The 19,471-nt window shown below is 33.2% G+C and overlaps 1 protein-coding gene and 1 pseudogene across 1 annotated transcript; one reads left to right on the plus strand and one right to left on the minus strand.

Annotated features, from left to right (window-relative positions):
• Nucleotides 1-11,076: 11,076 nt before the first annotated feature.
• On the minus strand, nucleotides 11,077-11,463 carry LOC149207906 (protein ASPARTIC PROTEASE IN GUARD CELL 2 pseudogene; annotated as a pseudogene).
• Nucleotides 11,464-15,990: 4,527 nt separating this feature from the next.
• On the plus strand, nucleotides 15,991-16,818 carry LOC149207907 (uncharacterized). Its single transcript, XM_089398178.1, has one exon. The coding sequence runs from the start codon at nucleotides 15,991-15,993 to the stop codon at nucleotides 16,816-16,818; it is 828 nt and encodes a 275-aa protein (XP_089254304.1).
• Nucleotides 16,819-19,471: the final 2,653 nt, after the last annotated feature.

Raw genomic sequence — 19,471 nt, forward strand, 5'->3', positions numbered from 1 at the left:
ACATAGTTGGCCATGGTTGGCTGTGGTTGATCATGGGTGATCATGGTTAGCCATCATTGACCATGGTCAACCATAATATTATAAACCTAATAGTTAACCCTAATATTATAAACCCTATATATTAACCTTTTATATTAAAAACCCTATATTATGAACCCAATATTATAAACCTCAATGTTATAAACCAACTATTATAAACTTTGTATTATAAAACTTATTATTATAAACCATGTCAAACTCTAATATTATAAGCCATAGAGAGATTGACCATGGTTGAGCATGGTTAGTCATGGTTGACCATAGAGTCAATGATTGACCATTATGACCATGGTTGATGATGGTTGTCCATGATTGAACATGGATGATCATGGTTGATCATATTTGACGATGGTTGGAATTGATTGACCATGGTTGACCATATTCAACCATGTTTGACCATATGTAACCATGGTTCCTCATTATTAACCATGATTGACCAAATTCAACCAAAGAGACCTTCATCCTAACTTATCGTAGTTGAGAAAATTCAACCATGGTTAAGCATTGTTGACCATCGTTGACCATGGTTAACCATGCTTTAGAATGGTTAATTTTGGTTGACAATGAGTGACCATGGTTGATCATGTTTGACCATAGAGGCTAAGTTGCACCATCATTGACCACAATTCATTATGGTTGACCATGGTGGACCATAGAGACATTAACCATTATTGACCACAGAGACATTAACCATGGTCGACCATATTCAACCATAGTTAATAAAGGTTGAAAATATGTTTGAATAATGGACATGTAAAACATGAAAAGGTTGACTATTGTTAAACATGGTCAATATAAGGTCGACAAGTTTGATCATGGTCAACTATTTAAACATTGATTAAGGTTGATTTTGTTTAACTATGTTTGACTAATGCGGTTCACTATGTTTGAATATTAATATTAATTGATAATATTAATAGGCAATTATGTTTGACCGAACTTGAAGAGTGTTGACTTTCAAACATAGTCGAACATAGTCAAACACTTTAGTAAATGTGGTTGATTAATTTTGTAATTTCATAATGTGACATTGGATAAATTGTAATGTAATGTAACATTGTAACATTATTTGTCACATTGCGACATTGGATAGATTTTTGTACCATTCCGATGTCACATGTTTGATTATTAATATTGATTAACTATATTAGTAAGCAATTATGTTTTACCAAAGTTGAAGAATATTGATTGTCAAATATAGTAAAACTTAGTCGAACATAGTGAACCACATTATTAAATGTGGTTCACCACATTTTTCAATGCCGTATTGCGATGTTGGATGAATTGCAATGTAATATAGCATTGCGACAATGATTGTGACATCATGACAATGTTTGTCACAATGTGACATTGGATAGATTTTTGTGTGGTTCTGACATCACAATATTATTATTATTATTATTATTATTAGTCAAATTTATTAATATTAATATTTTTACTATTAAACATTTTTTAAATCTTGATTATGACTGACCAAGGATGACCATAGTTGATAAAAGTTGATAATGTTTGACTTTGGTCAACTATGGTTGACTATAATTGAATACGATTGATATATGTTGACTAATGATGACTTTGAGTGAACAAGGTTGACTATTCTCAAGTATGGTAAATGTAGGGTTGACCAAGATTGATCACGGTCAACTATTTAAGCATTGGCTAGAAATTGTGACTTCGTTTGGCTATGTTTGACTATTCATATTAATCAATAATAATAATAGGCGATTATGTTTTATGGAAGTTGAAGAATGTTGAATGTCAGACATAGTTTAACATAGTTAAACATGGCCAATCACAGTAGTAAACCAATATAACTTAAAACATATTAGTATTAATATTATTAAAAATTTTAATTAAACACTGACTATGGGTGAACATGATTATGTCTAACAATTCTTTAACTATGGTTGAGCATGATTAACTATAGTTGTACATGATCACCATGTTTAAACATCACTGACTATGTATTGAATATGAATGACTATGTTTAACGATTGTATAACTATGGTTGACCATGATTTGACTCTGGTTGATCATGATTGACTATTTTTGAACATGGTTTGACTATGATTGATCAAGCATTTAAGAAACTCTCGATAGAGCTTTTGGCATGGTTAAACAAAGGCTTGATTGATCCCTTTCAATCATAACTCCCCGCCGACATAATAACCATCTATATTGATGGCATTGATCAAGAGTCAATGGACCTAGGAGTTTGATCGAGCTATTGTTCAATCGAGCTACTACCATCCAAAAAAGAACAAAAAAAACACAATTGAATGTTCATTCATAGAAAAATAAGAGATAACGTTCATTCATGGAAAAATAACACAATGTGGAAATTAACAAAAAATTACAACAAACATGCAAAATTGGAGAATTCGATCTTGAAAAGGAGAGCAAGTGCCAAGCATAGAGGAAGTGCGAGAAAAATCTAGAGAAAGGATAAGGAAAAGACAACAGATATTGATAGAACAAGAAGATTATCTAATTCAACAAATTCATGCAAATATAGGTAATTATTTGTCTCGCTTCTCATACTACTTGCTCCATATTGTATGCATTAGGAAATATGATTCAAGACAAGAAGAAAAATAAGAATGAAACAAAGAACTAAGATACAATAAGTAGTGAAAGTAATACTATGCAAATAAAAACTGAGCTGAAACAACAACTAAATAAAAATCACTTGGTGTGATTAATGGTTCATTGCAAATTGGAAACCACTTGAACTCATACAAATTGTGAACCACATTCGAATTGTAATGGTTGAGGGTAACCCACAAAAACTAAGGATGTGATTTAACCAAAGAAAACTGTTACATTTCCATATATTATTTACATGAATTACAATTCATGGCAATATTTACAAGAGGGATTAGCAAAAAGGGTTGTCACATAGGTGCTCCAAAACCTATAAACATTAGTTTGATTGAAGCTCAATATCCTTGTAGGAGTTAAAAGAGAGAAAGGTGTCAAGATCTAGAAGGAGCAAGAGTATCCCTCTTTCTAATGTGCATGTTGATAATACATTCTTTGTCAACATATAACAACATTAAATATTTGTGCCATCCATCATCATAACATAATAGTTCCCTGAATCCTAAATGATGATCCCTACCTTTGAAAAACTCACAAGTTTCTTCTTTCTATCCTCATGAAGGTTATGAGAATTTGTTCAATTGTGCTCAAAGACATACAAAGTGTAGTGTAGATTTGTTCTTGCACAAAAATGATTCTATTATTGCATATGACTACAATGCTCCACGAAAGGCTCATGATTAATCAATATTAAACTCATATATTATAAATGCAAAATAAATAAATTAGCATCCACATATTGATGATATGCAAAATGTTTACAATGTTAATCTTCTTAGACCGTGACAATTTAATGTTTCCTTTTATCTAGATGTTTCTCAACATGTAATCATGAAATATATTGCAAAGTATGCTTCGAAAGTAGAAAAGAGGTTATATAGTTGTTAAGATTTGATGAAAATAATTGAAAACTTAAAATACATTGGATATCCTTCTTTATGTGCATAAAAAGGGTTCCTTGTAGAAACATATAGTTTTTTAAATCCTCTTACCCATGCTTGTGCCCTACTTGATTATTGTGCTAAAATTTCTATGTACATTCTCCAAAAATAAAAACACTCAAGTCATTTGTGCCCCTCTTCACCACAAATGATAACAATGTAAATCCATTGTTGATAAAACCGTAAAGCATATTCCTTGTTCTCTAAATCCACTAAATATCTATCTCAATTTCTTTTTGTTTCCTTATCAACAATTTCATTAGTCTTCTCATACTGCTCATCCCACACTTCTTCCACATTTTTTTTGGAATTTTGAAATTCTCTATAGTTATGATGAGTTCTTCTTTTAAGAAATTTCTTCTTACTATTATTTATGGTAATTTTAGTTACACTTTAAATGATATGGTGCTTCTAACAATGAAAAAAATTCCAACTAATTTGATCTTGAGTAGTGGTTTTCAAATATTAACATACTTAAAAACTAGTTGAATAGGTTCCTTCTTGTATGGAGTGTGTATTTATGTATTGTATGTTTTTTTAATCACAAGTTATCTTATAATTAAATTTGTATAAATATAGATATAATTATTTTCCCTCTCATGAAATCAACTTGGCCCTTCATTCTGGTAATCACTAGGCTACTTTTTCAAGAATCTTCCATTCTCTCAAATTCAAAATATTCTCCATATAATTAAGTTAGTAATAATTCCATCAATATGTATTTATAATTCATATATAAGAATAAGGTTTAATTTCTATAAGTCTTTAGTTCAATACCCTTGCAAATTATTATACAATATCTTCTTCATCAACTTTTCTATCTTCATCCTCTTCTCATTTTTTAGCAACTCTCTTTGGATTCTTTAGGTTTTTATTTATTCTCAAATTCTTATAATTTTATTCCTAATGTTGATTCTTTTTTAATCACTTTACTATTTCCTTGTGTTCTCACAATCCCTTTTACTTGGCATTGGATTTTAATTTAAATGTTTGGTGAATGAGATATATAAAAAAATATAATACCATATTTATTGTAGGGATCACTTTTATGTTGGGATTTATATAGTCTTTTGAAGAAATGAGAAATTGATGCTAAATTTTGGAAAGGGTCAAATTCTTTGACACTTAAATAATGTGACTTTTTGTGAAACCAAACAAAACTTCAAACCTATTCAACAGTAACATTTTGGGGTTATAGAAAAATACATCACCATTATCACACATTCTTCATTCCTATTCCCCAAATGGTTAAGAATTTCCATTTCTTAAACATGTGTTGGGGGAAGATTGAAGAGAGATTATTTCTTGTGGGATTAGATTACTTAAAAAATATGTATATTGACTTTGCAACTATTCTACAAATTTCATACCTTCAACTAGTTTGCAAATTTATTATCCTTTACTTAAAGTTGGATTAAAAACAAATACTAATTAAACCTTTTATAACTTTCAAACAAACTTTATAACTTAACTAAAATGATTATACACTTTTCATGATGATAACTCAAATCACATACAGTAAAAAAATTACCATTGGAAAATATTTTTCTAATCCATTTTTCACATTAAGATAATTAAAATTTTAGGGAAGAGAGGAAATGGTTGTCTGTGTTAGGGTTTGCGCATCAGGAGCCTATGTTGTCAGAGAGGAGTGCAAGCCTACAAGAGAGGGAGGCAATCTAAGCAAGTGAAACCATTACCTTTGTTCGCAAGGCCTCAAGGATGGGAGGAAAAAGTTATGACATGTTTTCTTCTCAGTGAAAAAACCAAAAATGATCACAGGCTCTTTCTGCACACATAGATGGAGGGGTTTCCCTTGGTAGGGATCATATTAAAGGCATGTGATAATGGAAGAAGCGAGACCTAGAGGGATGGTACAAGAGGATATGACCTTCGTAGCAAACTTTATGAATTTTTTTCATGTATGCACAATCTTCCTCAAAGATGCAATTTCTTTCTTGGAATATATCGACATTCATGGTGGTCTATGGCCCAACAAATCAATTTTCTACATATATTTGTGCCTCCTCTTCTCATATCCCACAGAAATTTCCCTTAGTAGGATGGATATGTCCTTAAGTGCACCAAATCTTCTTTATCCAACGACATATCTAGAAGAAAGCTACCCCGCAAAACCAAATTTGGGCTCATCAAACTAAATCCTGGCAGAACCCATCAAAGATGGTTAATATCTTGTGGTGGGTGAGGGAGCATCTTTCCAAATTTTTGTGCAAACTCCAGAAGGAAGATGAGTCTTCAAAGCTTGATCTCCATGGGTAGATCTTTATAACACGACTTGCTACTACAAGACTATGACATAGAACAAAACTCCTCTATAATTATCAATCTGCAACTATGGGCTCGGGGGTTGTTAAGAAAATTGATGGATCCACATCTTTCAAATATTCCCTTAAAGAGAAGTCAGAAGTTCAAATCAAATCATATCAGAATCTTAATATTCCTAGCCCATACATTGCGGAACAACTGAATCAAGTCCCACAAATGGTAGTAGATATTTTAGAGGTAAATGTTATTAGCAAAAACTTCCAATCTCAGGAAATTATATGAAGATTTAATGGATTTTGGCCAAAACTAGTGGATCTTTTTCAGTGAGTTTTTCATACTTGGACAGTAAATTGTGATATTCATCTAAGCTCATGGGGGTTTTTCATTGTTAAATTTGAAACACAAAAGGACAAAGATTTGGTCTTGAGAGAGGGGCCATGGTTTTCGGGATCTACGGTCTTTTTATAACCCCTTGGTTCTCGGATTTCGATGTCAATACAATGGTGGTATCTAAAATTCCAGTGTGGGCCAGATTGTGTAATCTCCCTCTTCATTTTTGGAATCATAAAGTGTTAGTAAGAATTGGGAATAAGCTGGGTCAGTACATAAGATAGATACACAAAGAACTGAAGAAGAAAACGTTACTTTTTCCAGAATCTGTGTGGAGGTAGACCTTAGTAAAGGTCTACCCGATCACATTCATCTGTTACATGTTAAAAAGTGTTGGACCCAATTTTTAGGTTTTAAAGATATGACATTTAAATGTCGATCTACAAATAGGTCATCTACAAAATACATGTCCCAAAGCAAAGAAAGATTCAAGCAAGAAAAGGAAACACGCAAAAAATCCCAAGGGATGGTAGTTTTCAGAGCAACAACTATTAGAAGAAGAGGACGAAGGAGAAGGGGTTAATCCCACACCTGAGGTCAATCAGAATCCACAAGAAATAATATTAGGTGGAGGAGGTAATCCAGAAGGAACAATGGTTCCAAGTCCGACAAATATGGAGCAACATGAATTTCAACAATGTTGCAAAAGGAGATGTTACCCATTGAAAAGGATATGAGAGGTTACAAGCGATCTCCTGTATCTAAAATCTCAGACTCAGACAAGGAAAATTTGATGGTAGTAGAAGAAAACTAGTTATCAATTATTATTTCCACTCTAAATTTAGGAGGTTGGCGGAAAGTGGAAAAAAATGGAAGAAAAGGGTAACTAAGTATTTTTACTTAGTTCAAATGTTGTTTTTACTTTATGTTACTAGCACCAATTTTCACTGGTATATGATTGAATTCCCTTGCAGCATATACAATATGTAATTTCTTAATAAAATTATTTTTTTCCTTGGGAAAAAAAGACAACTAAAATTTTATTTTTCATTTAATTGTAAATTTAATTTAATTTTTTAATGTTTTTGAAAAATATGAAATAAATAATGAAAAAAAAAAAAAAATCAAATTATTTTTTTAATTAAAATAAATTTTTTTTTTTTTACATGTTTTAATTTTTGTCAGCAAATTTATAAGAGATTTAAATTATTGACCTATAAAAAGTATCTTAGCAATATACATATCCACCCTTAGTCCAAAATCCCATAGACTTATCTATTTGTACAATTAATCTACACTAAAATTTATTTTAAATTATAAAATATATCTAACTTATAATAAAATAAATTTTATAATATATGTTAAAGTAAATGATGTTTTATTCATATAACCAGTGCTTTTAAATTAACTCTATAAATACTCATCATTGCTGATAAATTGCACGAAAAGTAATATTAAACGATATTTTTCAATTTTTACTATTATTTTTCACCTTAATCATGTTTGTAATAAATTGCACCTAACTCATCTGATATGGAAAAGTAATATTAAACCGTATTTTCAATTTCACCTAACTCATCTCATATTAAAAGTAATATTAAATAATATAACAATATTGTTTTCAAATCTAACGGACTGCATTTAATATGAAAGTTCATAAAGATGATATTTTCCGAGCGAACTCTATGCATATCATTCCTTGCTAGAATGAGGTGTCCATGGCTTCCTCGCGTGCAACTAAGTAATACTAAATTACAATAGGCAAGGATGATAATCCAACCAACTTTGTCTATATCAATTATTAATTATTAGTCAAGTACAATGGGTTCCAAAGTAAACCTAATTCCACATCAATTATTAGTAAAGTGCAATGCCTTATACAATACACCTTCATTTTGAGAAAACAAATAATACTAAAATTCATAATGTTCACATTTTCCAAGCATACTAATTTTTGAATGTAAGTGTTATCACAATAAATTATATCTATCACTGTGATCCAATGGTTAAGTGTAGTGATTTGGTTCCTATAAGCCTCTACTTGAAAATTACACCAAACATAATTTTAATCGGAAAAAAAATAAAAATAAATAAAATTTTAAAAAACAGATAAAATTGAATTTTACATCATCGAGGGGTTTTCAACTATATCTGTGTTTGATAATATGCTAAATTGAAAAAAATAACTAGCTTGGAAAATATCATACAAGAAAAGTTTGCTATACATGGAAACCATAAAAATGAATTGAAAAACCAAATTAGATTGAAAAATATGATATAAGCAATATTGTTGAAGAAACCAGAACTAAATTTTAATTCAAAGATGATTCTTATATATGGAAAGAGGGGCATAGTCTAACTGATAAATGAAATGGTTTATTTTTGAATATTTCTTTTACTACTTTTATCCAAAATTTAATAGAGACCAAATTTTTTAAATAATTTTTTTATTAGTTTTGTCCAAAATCAGGTAGAAGTTTTAAAAATAATAAGTTTATATATTCCTTGTTAAAAATTGTAATGCCCAAACTACGAGGAAAATAAAATCCACTCCTCCCTACCACCTGAGCTAGGTCCACTTAATCTATATATATATGAAAGAAAGTCTAACTTTTGATGGTCATTATATTGATCATTAGGAATTTTGTTAACTAATTCTTTGGGATAAATTCTAACATTAGTAGATTAGAATTGATAGTTTGGGTAGTTTTTCGTTTTACAATTAAGAAAACCACCAACAATTGTGATCTGATAACTGTCTCTGTTTGTATAAATACTTAATTTTTCATTTAATAAGATAACATTTTTCATTGTGGAGTTCATCGGCTCTGTAACAATGGTATCAGAGCGGGCCAAGGTTTAGAAGTCGGAGTATTGATCCATATTACTTGGTTTGAACTCCATTGACGTGTGCTGTGGATGAGTTACAGAGCTGTTGATCACACAATCAATTGTTGCGAGGATTGACTGGCGACCAATTATATGTGAGGCGGTTTTTTTGAAGTGGTTTACGGAGTCGTCTAGGGTCTGCAGAGTCACTACAAGCGGTTTTTGAAACATGTTTGTGTGCTCCCGTATTCCATCACAATTGTTGATCACACAACATACTCTTTTGCTAAAATATTGCCACGAGACCACTAACCCTGTTAACCAACAAGAAGTTTGTGCCACTGTAAACCGTAGATCCGACAGACCAGGCCATTGATTTAATTGGTACGTGCAATTTTTGGTTTGTCGTCCCCACCATTGATGAACTTTTGAATGATTGTTTCGATCCGGTAATTATTAAGTTTTTAAAATTTGGTTGATGTTCGTAATATTATTGTCTATTGCGAAGGCCTTGCCGGACTGTCGATTGAAATGACAAAATACTTTCAGGTTTTTTACAAACGGTGACATATTTTCCATACCAACTTTTGTAGTTCATCAAAATTATTAAACATTTTTTTTTTTCATTTCATGATATCCATAATTCTTCTGGTTGGTGTTATCCTTTATGGGAAAGAAAATAACCCAAAATGGATAAGAAAACTCAAGAGTTTTTTCATCTTTAATGTTTTGTGGTAAGTTGTTGGCCAAGGAAAGAAAGATGCAAGAGGTAAAGAAATTGCAGCAAAACCTCCAGATGATGACAAATAACGTGTAATCTCGGAAGTAAAAAATAATAAAGCTTATGCTATGATACATCATCGGTTTCAGAAGAGGTAAGCAAATACATCCATTCTTGTAAGACAACATATGCATCATTAAAATTTTTAAAAAAACTTTATGATTGACATTAAGAATTGGAGAGTATTTAGTTGTTATTGAAGTTACTTAATTTGGAAATGAAAGACAATGATCCAATGAATTTGGCTTCTGAAATAAATGTTATGTTCCATGATATAAAAGCCACACGTGTTAAAGTAGATTTGCAATTAATTGTCTTCATCAAGGCCCTACACCCTACATACTCTCACTACTTGGAATATCTCCAAGCTAGTGGATAATTAAAGGAAATCAATTTTGATAAGTTAGTGAATAAAATTGCAGAAAGAGGAAATACTGTTGGGAAGAAAGGGCCTGCTTCTGCTGGTAATACAGAAACCTTGTTCCATGCACAAAAAGAACATAAATCACTGAATGAGTCTGCAGAGGTGGAAAGAATCCTAGAAGCCGACGTAGAACGAATTTTAGAGGCAGGGGGCTAACAATAACAATAATAAAGGAGATATACATCAAAATTACCAGACAGAAATTTTCAGTCTAAATCAAATATTAGATATTATAGACGTGGAAAAATTGAATTATAAATATTAGATATTATAGATGTGGAAAAATTAGTTATAATTCAGTTAATTATAGGGAGAAGATTAATAATGAAAGTTAAGAGCCAGTGAATGACAAGACAAGCAATTATCTTCTGACAAAAAGAAAGTGAATGAATCTGCACATTATTTAATTGTTCACTACAATTTTAATATTGCTAATGTTTTTAATACTGCATTTCCTTCATGGGAGCACAATCGGATTTTAGTTTCAAGTGCAACTTGTCATATGGCATTTCAGAGATATTTGTTTGAATGTTTCAGTGATAATGTTGATAGTGTTGTTTATTTTGTTGGTAAATTTGAAATCAAACCATCAAGAATTAGATCAATTAAATTAAAAATTGAAGGATGTTCTTTATATATTGAAGGATGTTCTTTATATTTCGTAATTTCAGAGAAACTTAATGTCACTCATTCGTATCAAACAACAAAGAGATTCAATCCATATTTTTGATAGCATAATTGAAGTTCGTAGAGAAAGTGATAATTCAGTAATTATGACTGTCGTTGAAGAAGGTACACTGTTGAAATTGAATAGTAATTCATCTATTACAAAGTCTGTTACAGATTCAACTCCCGGCGGAGGAGGAACCGTCGCCGCAAGTTATCTTGTACGGGCAGCTCCCACGGCTACAGCCGTACGCACCGAGATGACTACAGACGGCGAAGTCGCAGCCGACGGTGGAGAAAGAGGCGGAGGAGGAAGGGTTGAAGATGGGGTCCGACTGAGAGCAGCACTCTTGACACGGCTGGCACCGAATCCAGACCACGTCGCTGCCCGTGTCGAGCACCATGTACTGCTCCCTCATCGGCGTCCCAACACCTATACGCGTGAAGTACTCGCCGTTCCCCTGTTCCATTCCCGACACGACCTCCCCGCCGAACGCTGCAGTGACCTCCGCCACATTTTCGTAGCTCCCAGCCGGATCCTTTTTCAATCTCAGTATCCTCTCCATGCGCTACTCCCGCCCCCGGACCCTTGCCACTTCCCGCCTCAGCTTTTCCTCACAAAGGGCCGGTCACCGCGGCACCCGGGTGTGGGGGAGTGTATCCACCAAGATAAGGAAAGAGATCTCTTGGATTGGATGGTGAATAAACTCACAAGAGACGGATGGATTTATGGCAAGCAAAAAAACGACACATTACGACAAAACCCAAAAAAGCAATTCTGCCACTTGTTACTGTGTTGCAGTAGTCCTTTCACTTTATCGTCCTCCCATGTTATTGACTTTCCAGCCCTTCCAGTACACGTTTCGAGGAGAGGAGATTCACAACATGGCCTTCTCATTTCTTTACATTTGGTGTTACTCTCGTTTTTTTTCTTTCATGCAACTGTCATTTAGATGGCCTGTCCACATCACACCCATTAATTTAAAGCATCTGTCATTTAGATGGCCTGTCCACATCACACCCATTAATTTAATTAGCCTAAGTATGCCATGTTTTTCCGTACTTCACTGGGTTGTTAGGCACGCGAGCTGGCATGGTACTCAAACCACCTCCTTTTTTGGACCTACTATTTAAATTACTACATGCAAACCCTAATTATATCTTCAATATGGAATATTTAAAGAATAATTCTTCTAAATTAGATGACAAAACTTCTATGTTAGGATGATAGAAGTCCTTTCTTGGCAGATTATTTTTTCTTTCCATTCAATTTTTTTTTGTGTTTTTAATTTATATATATATATATATATATATATATATATATATATATTTTTGAGTAAAAGTCGGTAATTTATTTATTATTATTTTTTAATTTAAATTTTTTATATAATTATAAATGAAAAATACAGATATATTTGGGTACCTAATCTATATCAATAGATATAATTTCACTTATTAACTATCTTGCATCTCTAAATCTATATTTACTTTCTCACATTTAACTAATGTAAATTGCTAATAAACATATATATATACACCAATTCATACTAGACAACAAAACACATTGATACATCTCACATTACTAAAATTTAAAAAAATCATAAAAATTAGCTAATTATAATTCTATTCTAAATCATCATCTCTAGTACTTAGGGTTAGAGTGAGAGTGAATATACCAAGATTCATAGGCATTTATCCATTACAACAATATTTCTCACCACCATGTTGTTATCGAGACATTGAACACAACCACTATAACTAACTACCAGAGATAATCCAATTAACTAATAATAATAATAATAAATGGGTTAAACATATATATAATTAATTAATTAATTAATTCTATATATTAAAGATATATGGGTTAAACCTATATTAATTATAAAATTATGTAATATTTGGTTAAATGTTTATATATTTAGTTTATATATTAATTTTTTTTTTTATAATTGATAATAATAATGATTTAAAATAGAGTTATAATTTAATTATTTTTTTATGTTGAGTTTTTGCTTTTGTTTTTTAAATTTTGGTAATGTGAGTGTTTGGCTCTTTCTCAATAAATTATTTTATATAGCTATGTTAGGTATATCATTGACATCAAATGAAACAACAATATCCTAATTATATCATCAATATGAAATAACTTAATCTAGTTCTTCTAAATTAAACAACAAAATCCTAATAAAATAAAATAATTTCACAAAATATGAATATATCATGAAATAATTTTATGAAATATGAGATGAAATAATTCTAATTCTTTTAGGTTTTGATTTTTTTTGTCAATTTTATTTAAAATCTTATATAATTTTATTAAAATTCTAAAATTATATAGACAATGACTTAGTCTCAAAAATTGATGACATAATGAATATAAACTAAAATAATTTAATCTAAGCTTTTTAAACTTTGATCTTTATCAATTTTATTTAAAACTTTATAAAATTTGACATAAATATAAAATAATTCTTTTAATATTAAATTATTTCCTTTATAAACTGAACATCTTTAAAAATTGAACATAATTTAAATCACGGTCATTCATTCAAACATATAAAAACAATCCATACATATTCAAATCAATCCAAAAAACAACATGCAAACTTGGTGTCCACTTTACCATATTTATCACATCAAAAATTTGGCTCTAAATTCGGTGGACTGCCTAATAATGTCTCATTCCCCATCAATGGTTTTCTTCCTCTTAATAACTATACAAATATATAAAATAAATTTAACAAATTTCAAAATCACCACCTTCTTTGGCATGTTCATCTATTAAATTTGATACAATCACTGTGTAATCACCTTATTTCTGCCTCCTAGTTTACTCCGTTGATCTCTCCCTACGTGATCATGGCCGGGCTTTCTTGTTGGCATCTTGCTGGTTAAAATAATGTTGAATATACATAAAAAATACTGTATATACCTACTTTTCAGCTGCACAGACAGACTGATGGTTATCCAAAATGTAAGATGTATCTCTGTCAGAAGAAAAGTGGCTTTTGAAGGTTACCTTTGTCAGAGCATGAATGGAATGGCCATATATTGAAGGAATAACGACGGAAATCTACATACAAATAACTACTTTACACTTTTAAAATACACGCAATCTTGCAAATCACAGAGCAACTCAATTTCTTATTCAAAGTGTCTACGATTGATTTGACCTAAATTAATTATCGGCTAATACAAATAATTTAGAAAAGCAAACGGAGTAATTTTACTGTTATCAATTTAATTTAATTATAATTTAATAATGTTATAATAAATTGTTAATAATAATGTAGGGGTCATATGAAAGTGTAGTAAAAAAATTAAGATTTTTATCTTGTTTTTAAAATTTTAATAATTTTAAAAAAACGATGAGGGATTTTTGGATCTCTGCGCAGAAAACCTCGAAAACAAGCAGACAAACATGGAAAACAAAGCGGACAGGAGGCACAGAAATGACAGAGAAGACTAGGAGGGGAGAGATCCCCTCCTACAGAGATGCAACAGCGGGTGAGGGAACAAGCAATAGCAAATCGGAGGACGAGAAAAGGACACCGGGACCAGTCCTTGGAGCAAGATGGCAGGCAGGGAGCAAAGGTAAATGCCTGCCATGTGCAACAGAAAGACCGAGATTTGTTATCCCTATGAACAAACTCGAGCGTTACCGAAGTTACATGAAAGACCATGCATTGATATGCAAGTTTATTGGTGTCTGGTCGTCTGAGAAAGACCTGACAAGATGGATCCAGCAGAAATGGCAGCCACGCGGCCACATCGAGTTGAAGCTAGGCGCACGCGGTTTCTTTACGGTAATCTTCTCTAACCTGCAAGACAAAGAAAAAGTATTTGAAAATGGCCCATATTTCCATAACAATGCAGGTTTATTTATGAGGTATTGGGAGGAATGCTACAACCCAGATAAAGAGAAATTCCTAGCAGCGCCCGTATGGGTCAGACTGTTTGGATTACCCATGGATTTTTGGGACCCAGAAATCCTGGAAGGAATAGGGAACACCATAGGCAACTTTGTTAAAATAGTGGAATCAACTAAGAAAGGAAGATACACTCCTATGCAAGAATCTGCATATACATGAACATTGCAAACCCCATACCAGGAGTAGTAGAACTAGAATACCACGAAGAGGTATGGCAGCAGGCACTGGATTATGAACACATACCTTTTAGATGCAGAAAATGCCATGAATATGGGCACCTCTACAAGGAATGCCCCTTAAATGCTGAGGAGGAAGAAAGAAAGACTAAGCAACAGAGGAAAAACACAAAAGATAATGAAGGGTTTCAAGAGATCAAAACCAGGAAAAGATCTGCAAAGGAAACCCCTAAGGAAGGAAGAAAAGAACAGCCAGCTAAAGAAAAGGAGGTGAATAGGTTTGAAATCCTGCAGGTAGAAGAAGAAGATGAAGAAAACCGAGTCATGGACTACCAAGAGGAAAAAGAACAGGAAGGCAGAATAAATCAAGACACAAACAACACCAAACAGAAAGCCCAAAGAGAAACAGGGGAAAAGGGGAGAAAAGAAAAGGAGGATAAATAGGAAAATGAAGTAATGGAAATAGATATGAGTAAAGGGGAAGACCCAAAAACAGAAGAAGAAATTCTGAGGAAACTACTGGACAAGTGGAGGAATCTGGATGAGAGGTTTATCCCAGAAGAGGATAAAAAATTATACAAGGAAATCTTCCAAAAATATAAAGAAAAACAGGAGCAAGGAACCACAAGCATGAATGAGCAGTTAGGAATACAAACTGACAACAACCAAGAACAACAAAGTAAAGGAAGAGGAGGGGAAAAATGAGGAAGAAAGAATCTCCAGGAATCAATACAGGTAATGGGAGAAATGTTAGTTAATACTGGAAGAGTAGTACTGCTCTCAGCGGTCTTCCACCAAACCACCCTACCTTCTCAATGATAATTACATCATGGAATATCAGGGGGCTTAACAACAAGGGTAAGCAAATGTATCTGATAGAAAGGATTAAGAAAGAAAAATCCCAAATCATGATGCTTTAAGAAACAAAAATAACGGGGGAAAAATGGAGGAGATTCTTAAAAAAATCAAGCCCACCTATGAATGCATGACGCTGGATGCAAAAGGGAGTGCAGGGGGTATTGCAATCTTGTGGAACCCTGCAGAAGTCATTGTAGACCATTGGATAGGAATGAAGAGGATCCTCTCAGGGAGATTCAGAATGATAGGACAAAGAGAGTGGTTCTTAGTATCAGCGGTTTATGGGCCTCATATACCGGTGGAAAGAGAGGCCTTCCTAACACAGTTGCAATGGTTGGGGAACCTGCACATAGAAAAACTATGGGTGATAGCGGGAGATTTTAATATGATTACCTCTACCGAGGAAAAGAAGGGCGGACTGCAACAGGAGGATGCAGACATGGAAAGATTCAGGGAAACCCAGGCAACCCTAAAAATGATTGATATAAACACCATTAATGGAAAATATACCTGGAATAACAGAAGAGGAGGCAACAGGCAGATAGCCTCCAAACTGGATAGGTTCCTAGCAATGGAACATTTTCTTGGGAAAGACATATTCTATGAAGCAACAATCCTACCATGCCAAGGATCAGACCACTGGCCGATAAAACTTGAAATTGCCATGAATAATCAAAACCAGCACAAATCGTTCAGGTTTGAAGCCTTTTGGCTGCGAGACCCAACCCTCATGGAAAAAATGGAAAACTGGTGGCAGAACAGTGAAGAGGAAATAAAAGGAAAAAACAAGATGCACACACTCCAATTAAGATTAAAGGAGTTAAAAGGCAAAATAAAGAACTGGAACAGAGAAGAATTTGGCAACATTCAACAGGACCAAGAAAAGCTCCAAACAGAAATGAAAAGGATACAACAGAAAATAATAGAAGAAGGGAGAATAGAGGAGCTAGCGTAGGAAGAAGGAGGGGTGCTAACTAGATTGGAGGAAAGAAGAAAACAGGAGGAAATTCTATGGAGGCAAAAGTCAAGAGTACAATGGCTGAAAGAGGGGGAAAGGAATACAAAATTCTTCCACAAAGCCATGTAGCAACACAGGTAGCAGAACAGAATTTTCTCCCTAAAAAATACCCAAGGCAATAGGGTAACTCAGAAAGAGGAAATGGAAAATTTACTGATACAACACTTCAAAGGCATATTGACAGAGACACAAAGCAATAGAGAAGAGGAGATAGCAAAAATAAGCCAATACATTCCTAAAAAGGTAAACAGGGAGCAAAACATGGCCCTCCTAAGGGTAATCACTGAGAAAGAGGTAGACGATACAGTGAAGACAATGACCAAGAACAAAGCCCCAAGCCCGGATGGATTTACATCAGAGTTCTGTTGGGTCCCTATAATACTAGTGATTACCCCATTACTATTGCAGTTATACCCCTTATTAATATTGTTGTGCCCCTATTGCCCCCATATTGTTATTATTGTGCCCCATAGAATCCCTCTATTGTTATTTTTGTGGCTTTATATTATTATTGTTAGGTCGGCTGGATTATATTGTGACTCCTTAGACTCCTATATATAGAAAGGAGGTTTTGTCATTTGAATCATCCAAGAATTGTTCATTTATGTAATGTAAAGGAGGTTGCCCCCTTGAAGAGGCTAAATTCTAAGGCGTTGATCTATCTTTTCTATCTTTTCTTGAGCTGGTTTCATAACATTTGGTATCAGAGCTTTGGATTCTAGGGTTTCATTGCTCCAAACAAGTCATCGTGGAATTTTCCCTATAACTTTTTTTTCATGATGTTTCAGAAGTCACAAAAAAAACCCATTTGAGAAGCAATCACGCTAAACCTTGGGTCCGAATTTCAGAGCTTTTCGTGCTATATTTGCGGAGATATGATCTGAGGAAGTTGGTCTTTTTGCAGACTCCTGAATTACATTCCAAACAGGTGACCTGGGGAAAATCATCATAACTTTCTCTTTGGGGATCGGATTGAAATTTCGTAAAAAGATACAAAAAGGATACGGAATGTAGTTTCTTGTATGCATTTTTTAGATCCAAAGGTTGAAACAGTGACTCGTGGCACGTCGTACAAGTTCGCTCTACTGAACTAGTCTATAATCAAGTCACTGTGGGAGATTTCGCATAACTCTTCCTTGGAGAATCCAATTTGGGTCAGACTTGTGGCATTGGAAAGAGGACACAAAGGGCTACTACAAATCACAAATTCAAAACTAGATGATTGGAAAGTACAGAGATACATCAGAGGCAATATCGAGCTCCTACAAAGTAAAAAAAGGTGTGTAGATTTTCTTAAATTTTTGCTTAAGCTTGGTTTGAAAATTTATTTTGAAGGAATTCAAAGGGCATAGTAGAGAATTATTATCGGTAACTGATGCCCCGAGGAAAGAAAATGCAAACACCTAGTAAGGAACCTGAAAGCTCTAGCATGACTCATGAAGAAGAGGAAGAAATGCTACATGATATATCAAAATTACAAGAACAAGTGCAACAAATGTCATGCTCACAAAAGTTAACAGAAGCTAAGATAAATGGTGTGGAAGCTAAGATGAATGGCATGGAAGCTAAGATGGACAATTTGAAGATAGATTTGAACACAAATTTGAAGACAGGCATGGCAGATTTGAAGACAAATTTGACAAATTCTCTACAAGAAATACTTACTAATGGTGAAAAGGTAGTAAAGGAAACTCATGATGAGAACAAAAGAAATGTTAATCATGATTCCATAGACTCTAATGTTGGATCGAAGACTCACCATATTCCAAAAATCGATATGAGGAAGTTTGATGGCAAGGATCCCGCCACATGGATATTACAGATGGAGCAATTCTTCGATCTCAATAATGTGCAAAACACACAAAAGGTACGTATGGCAACTTTATATTTGGAACCAAATCAGTTTGTATGGTATCAATGGCTTTGCTCTCGTAAACAATTTATCACTTGGGCAATTTTTACGGAAGAATTGATAGCACATTATGAGGATACAAAAAGCAACACTTTTTTTAGCCAATTGATAAGTCTCAAACAAAAGGGTTCAATAATGGAGCACATTGAGGAGTTCCAAAAATTGAACATAAGGGTAAAAGATATTCCAGAGGAGCATAGGATTGATGTGTTCATAGGGTCTTTAAAGGATAATATCCAACATGATGTTCGCCTTTGGGAACCTGATTCATTAGAGAAGGCATTCAGGTTAGCAAGAAAAATGGAAAGCAAAATTATGGCAACTAGGAAGCATACCACTCACAACTATAAAGACGGAAGTGTTGTTGCCCCTAGTCTTCCACAACCTACTAGGTTGACACCACAACAATTGGAAGAAAAAAGAGCAAAAGGGCTTTGTTACAGTTGTGATAGCAAATACACTAAAGGTCATAAGTGTGCTGAGAAGAAATTATTCTACATAGATTGTGAAGAGGAAGAAGAAAAGGAGCAAGAAAGGTCAAAAGAAGAGGATATACTCCAGGAAAAAAGCCTAGATGAAGAACAAATAAATCCGACCATATCTTGTAATGCATTGGCGGGAATTACCACTCCTCAAACCATCAAGATAGAAGGACAAATCAAGAAGAAAAAGGTAATA

The sequence above is a fragment of the Pinus tabuliformis genome, chromosome 1_2 (genome assembly GCF_031772625.1).
Source record: "Pinus tabuliformis cultivar Carrire ecotype Pingquan chromosome 1_2, CPIR1, whole genome shotgun sequence".
In the NCBI taxonomy this organism is placed as follows: domain Eukaryota; kingdom Viridiplantae; phylum Streptophyta; class Pinopsida; order Pinales; family Pinaceae; genus Pinus; species Pinus tabuliformis.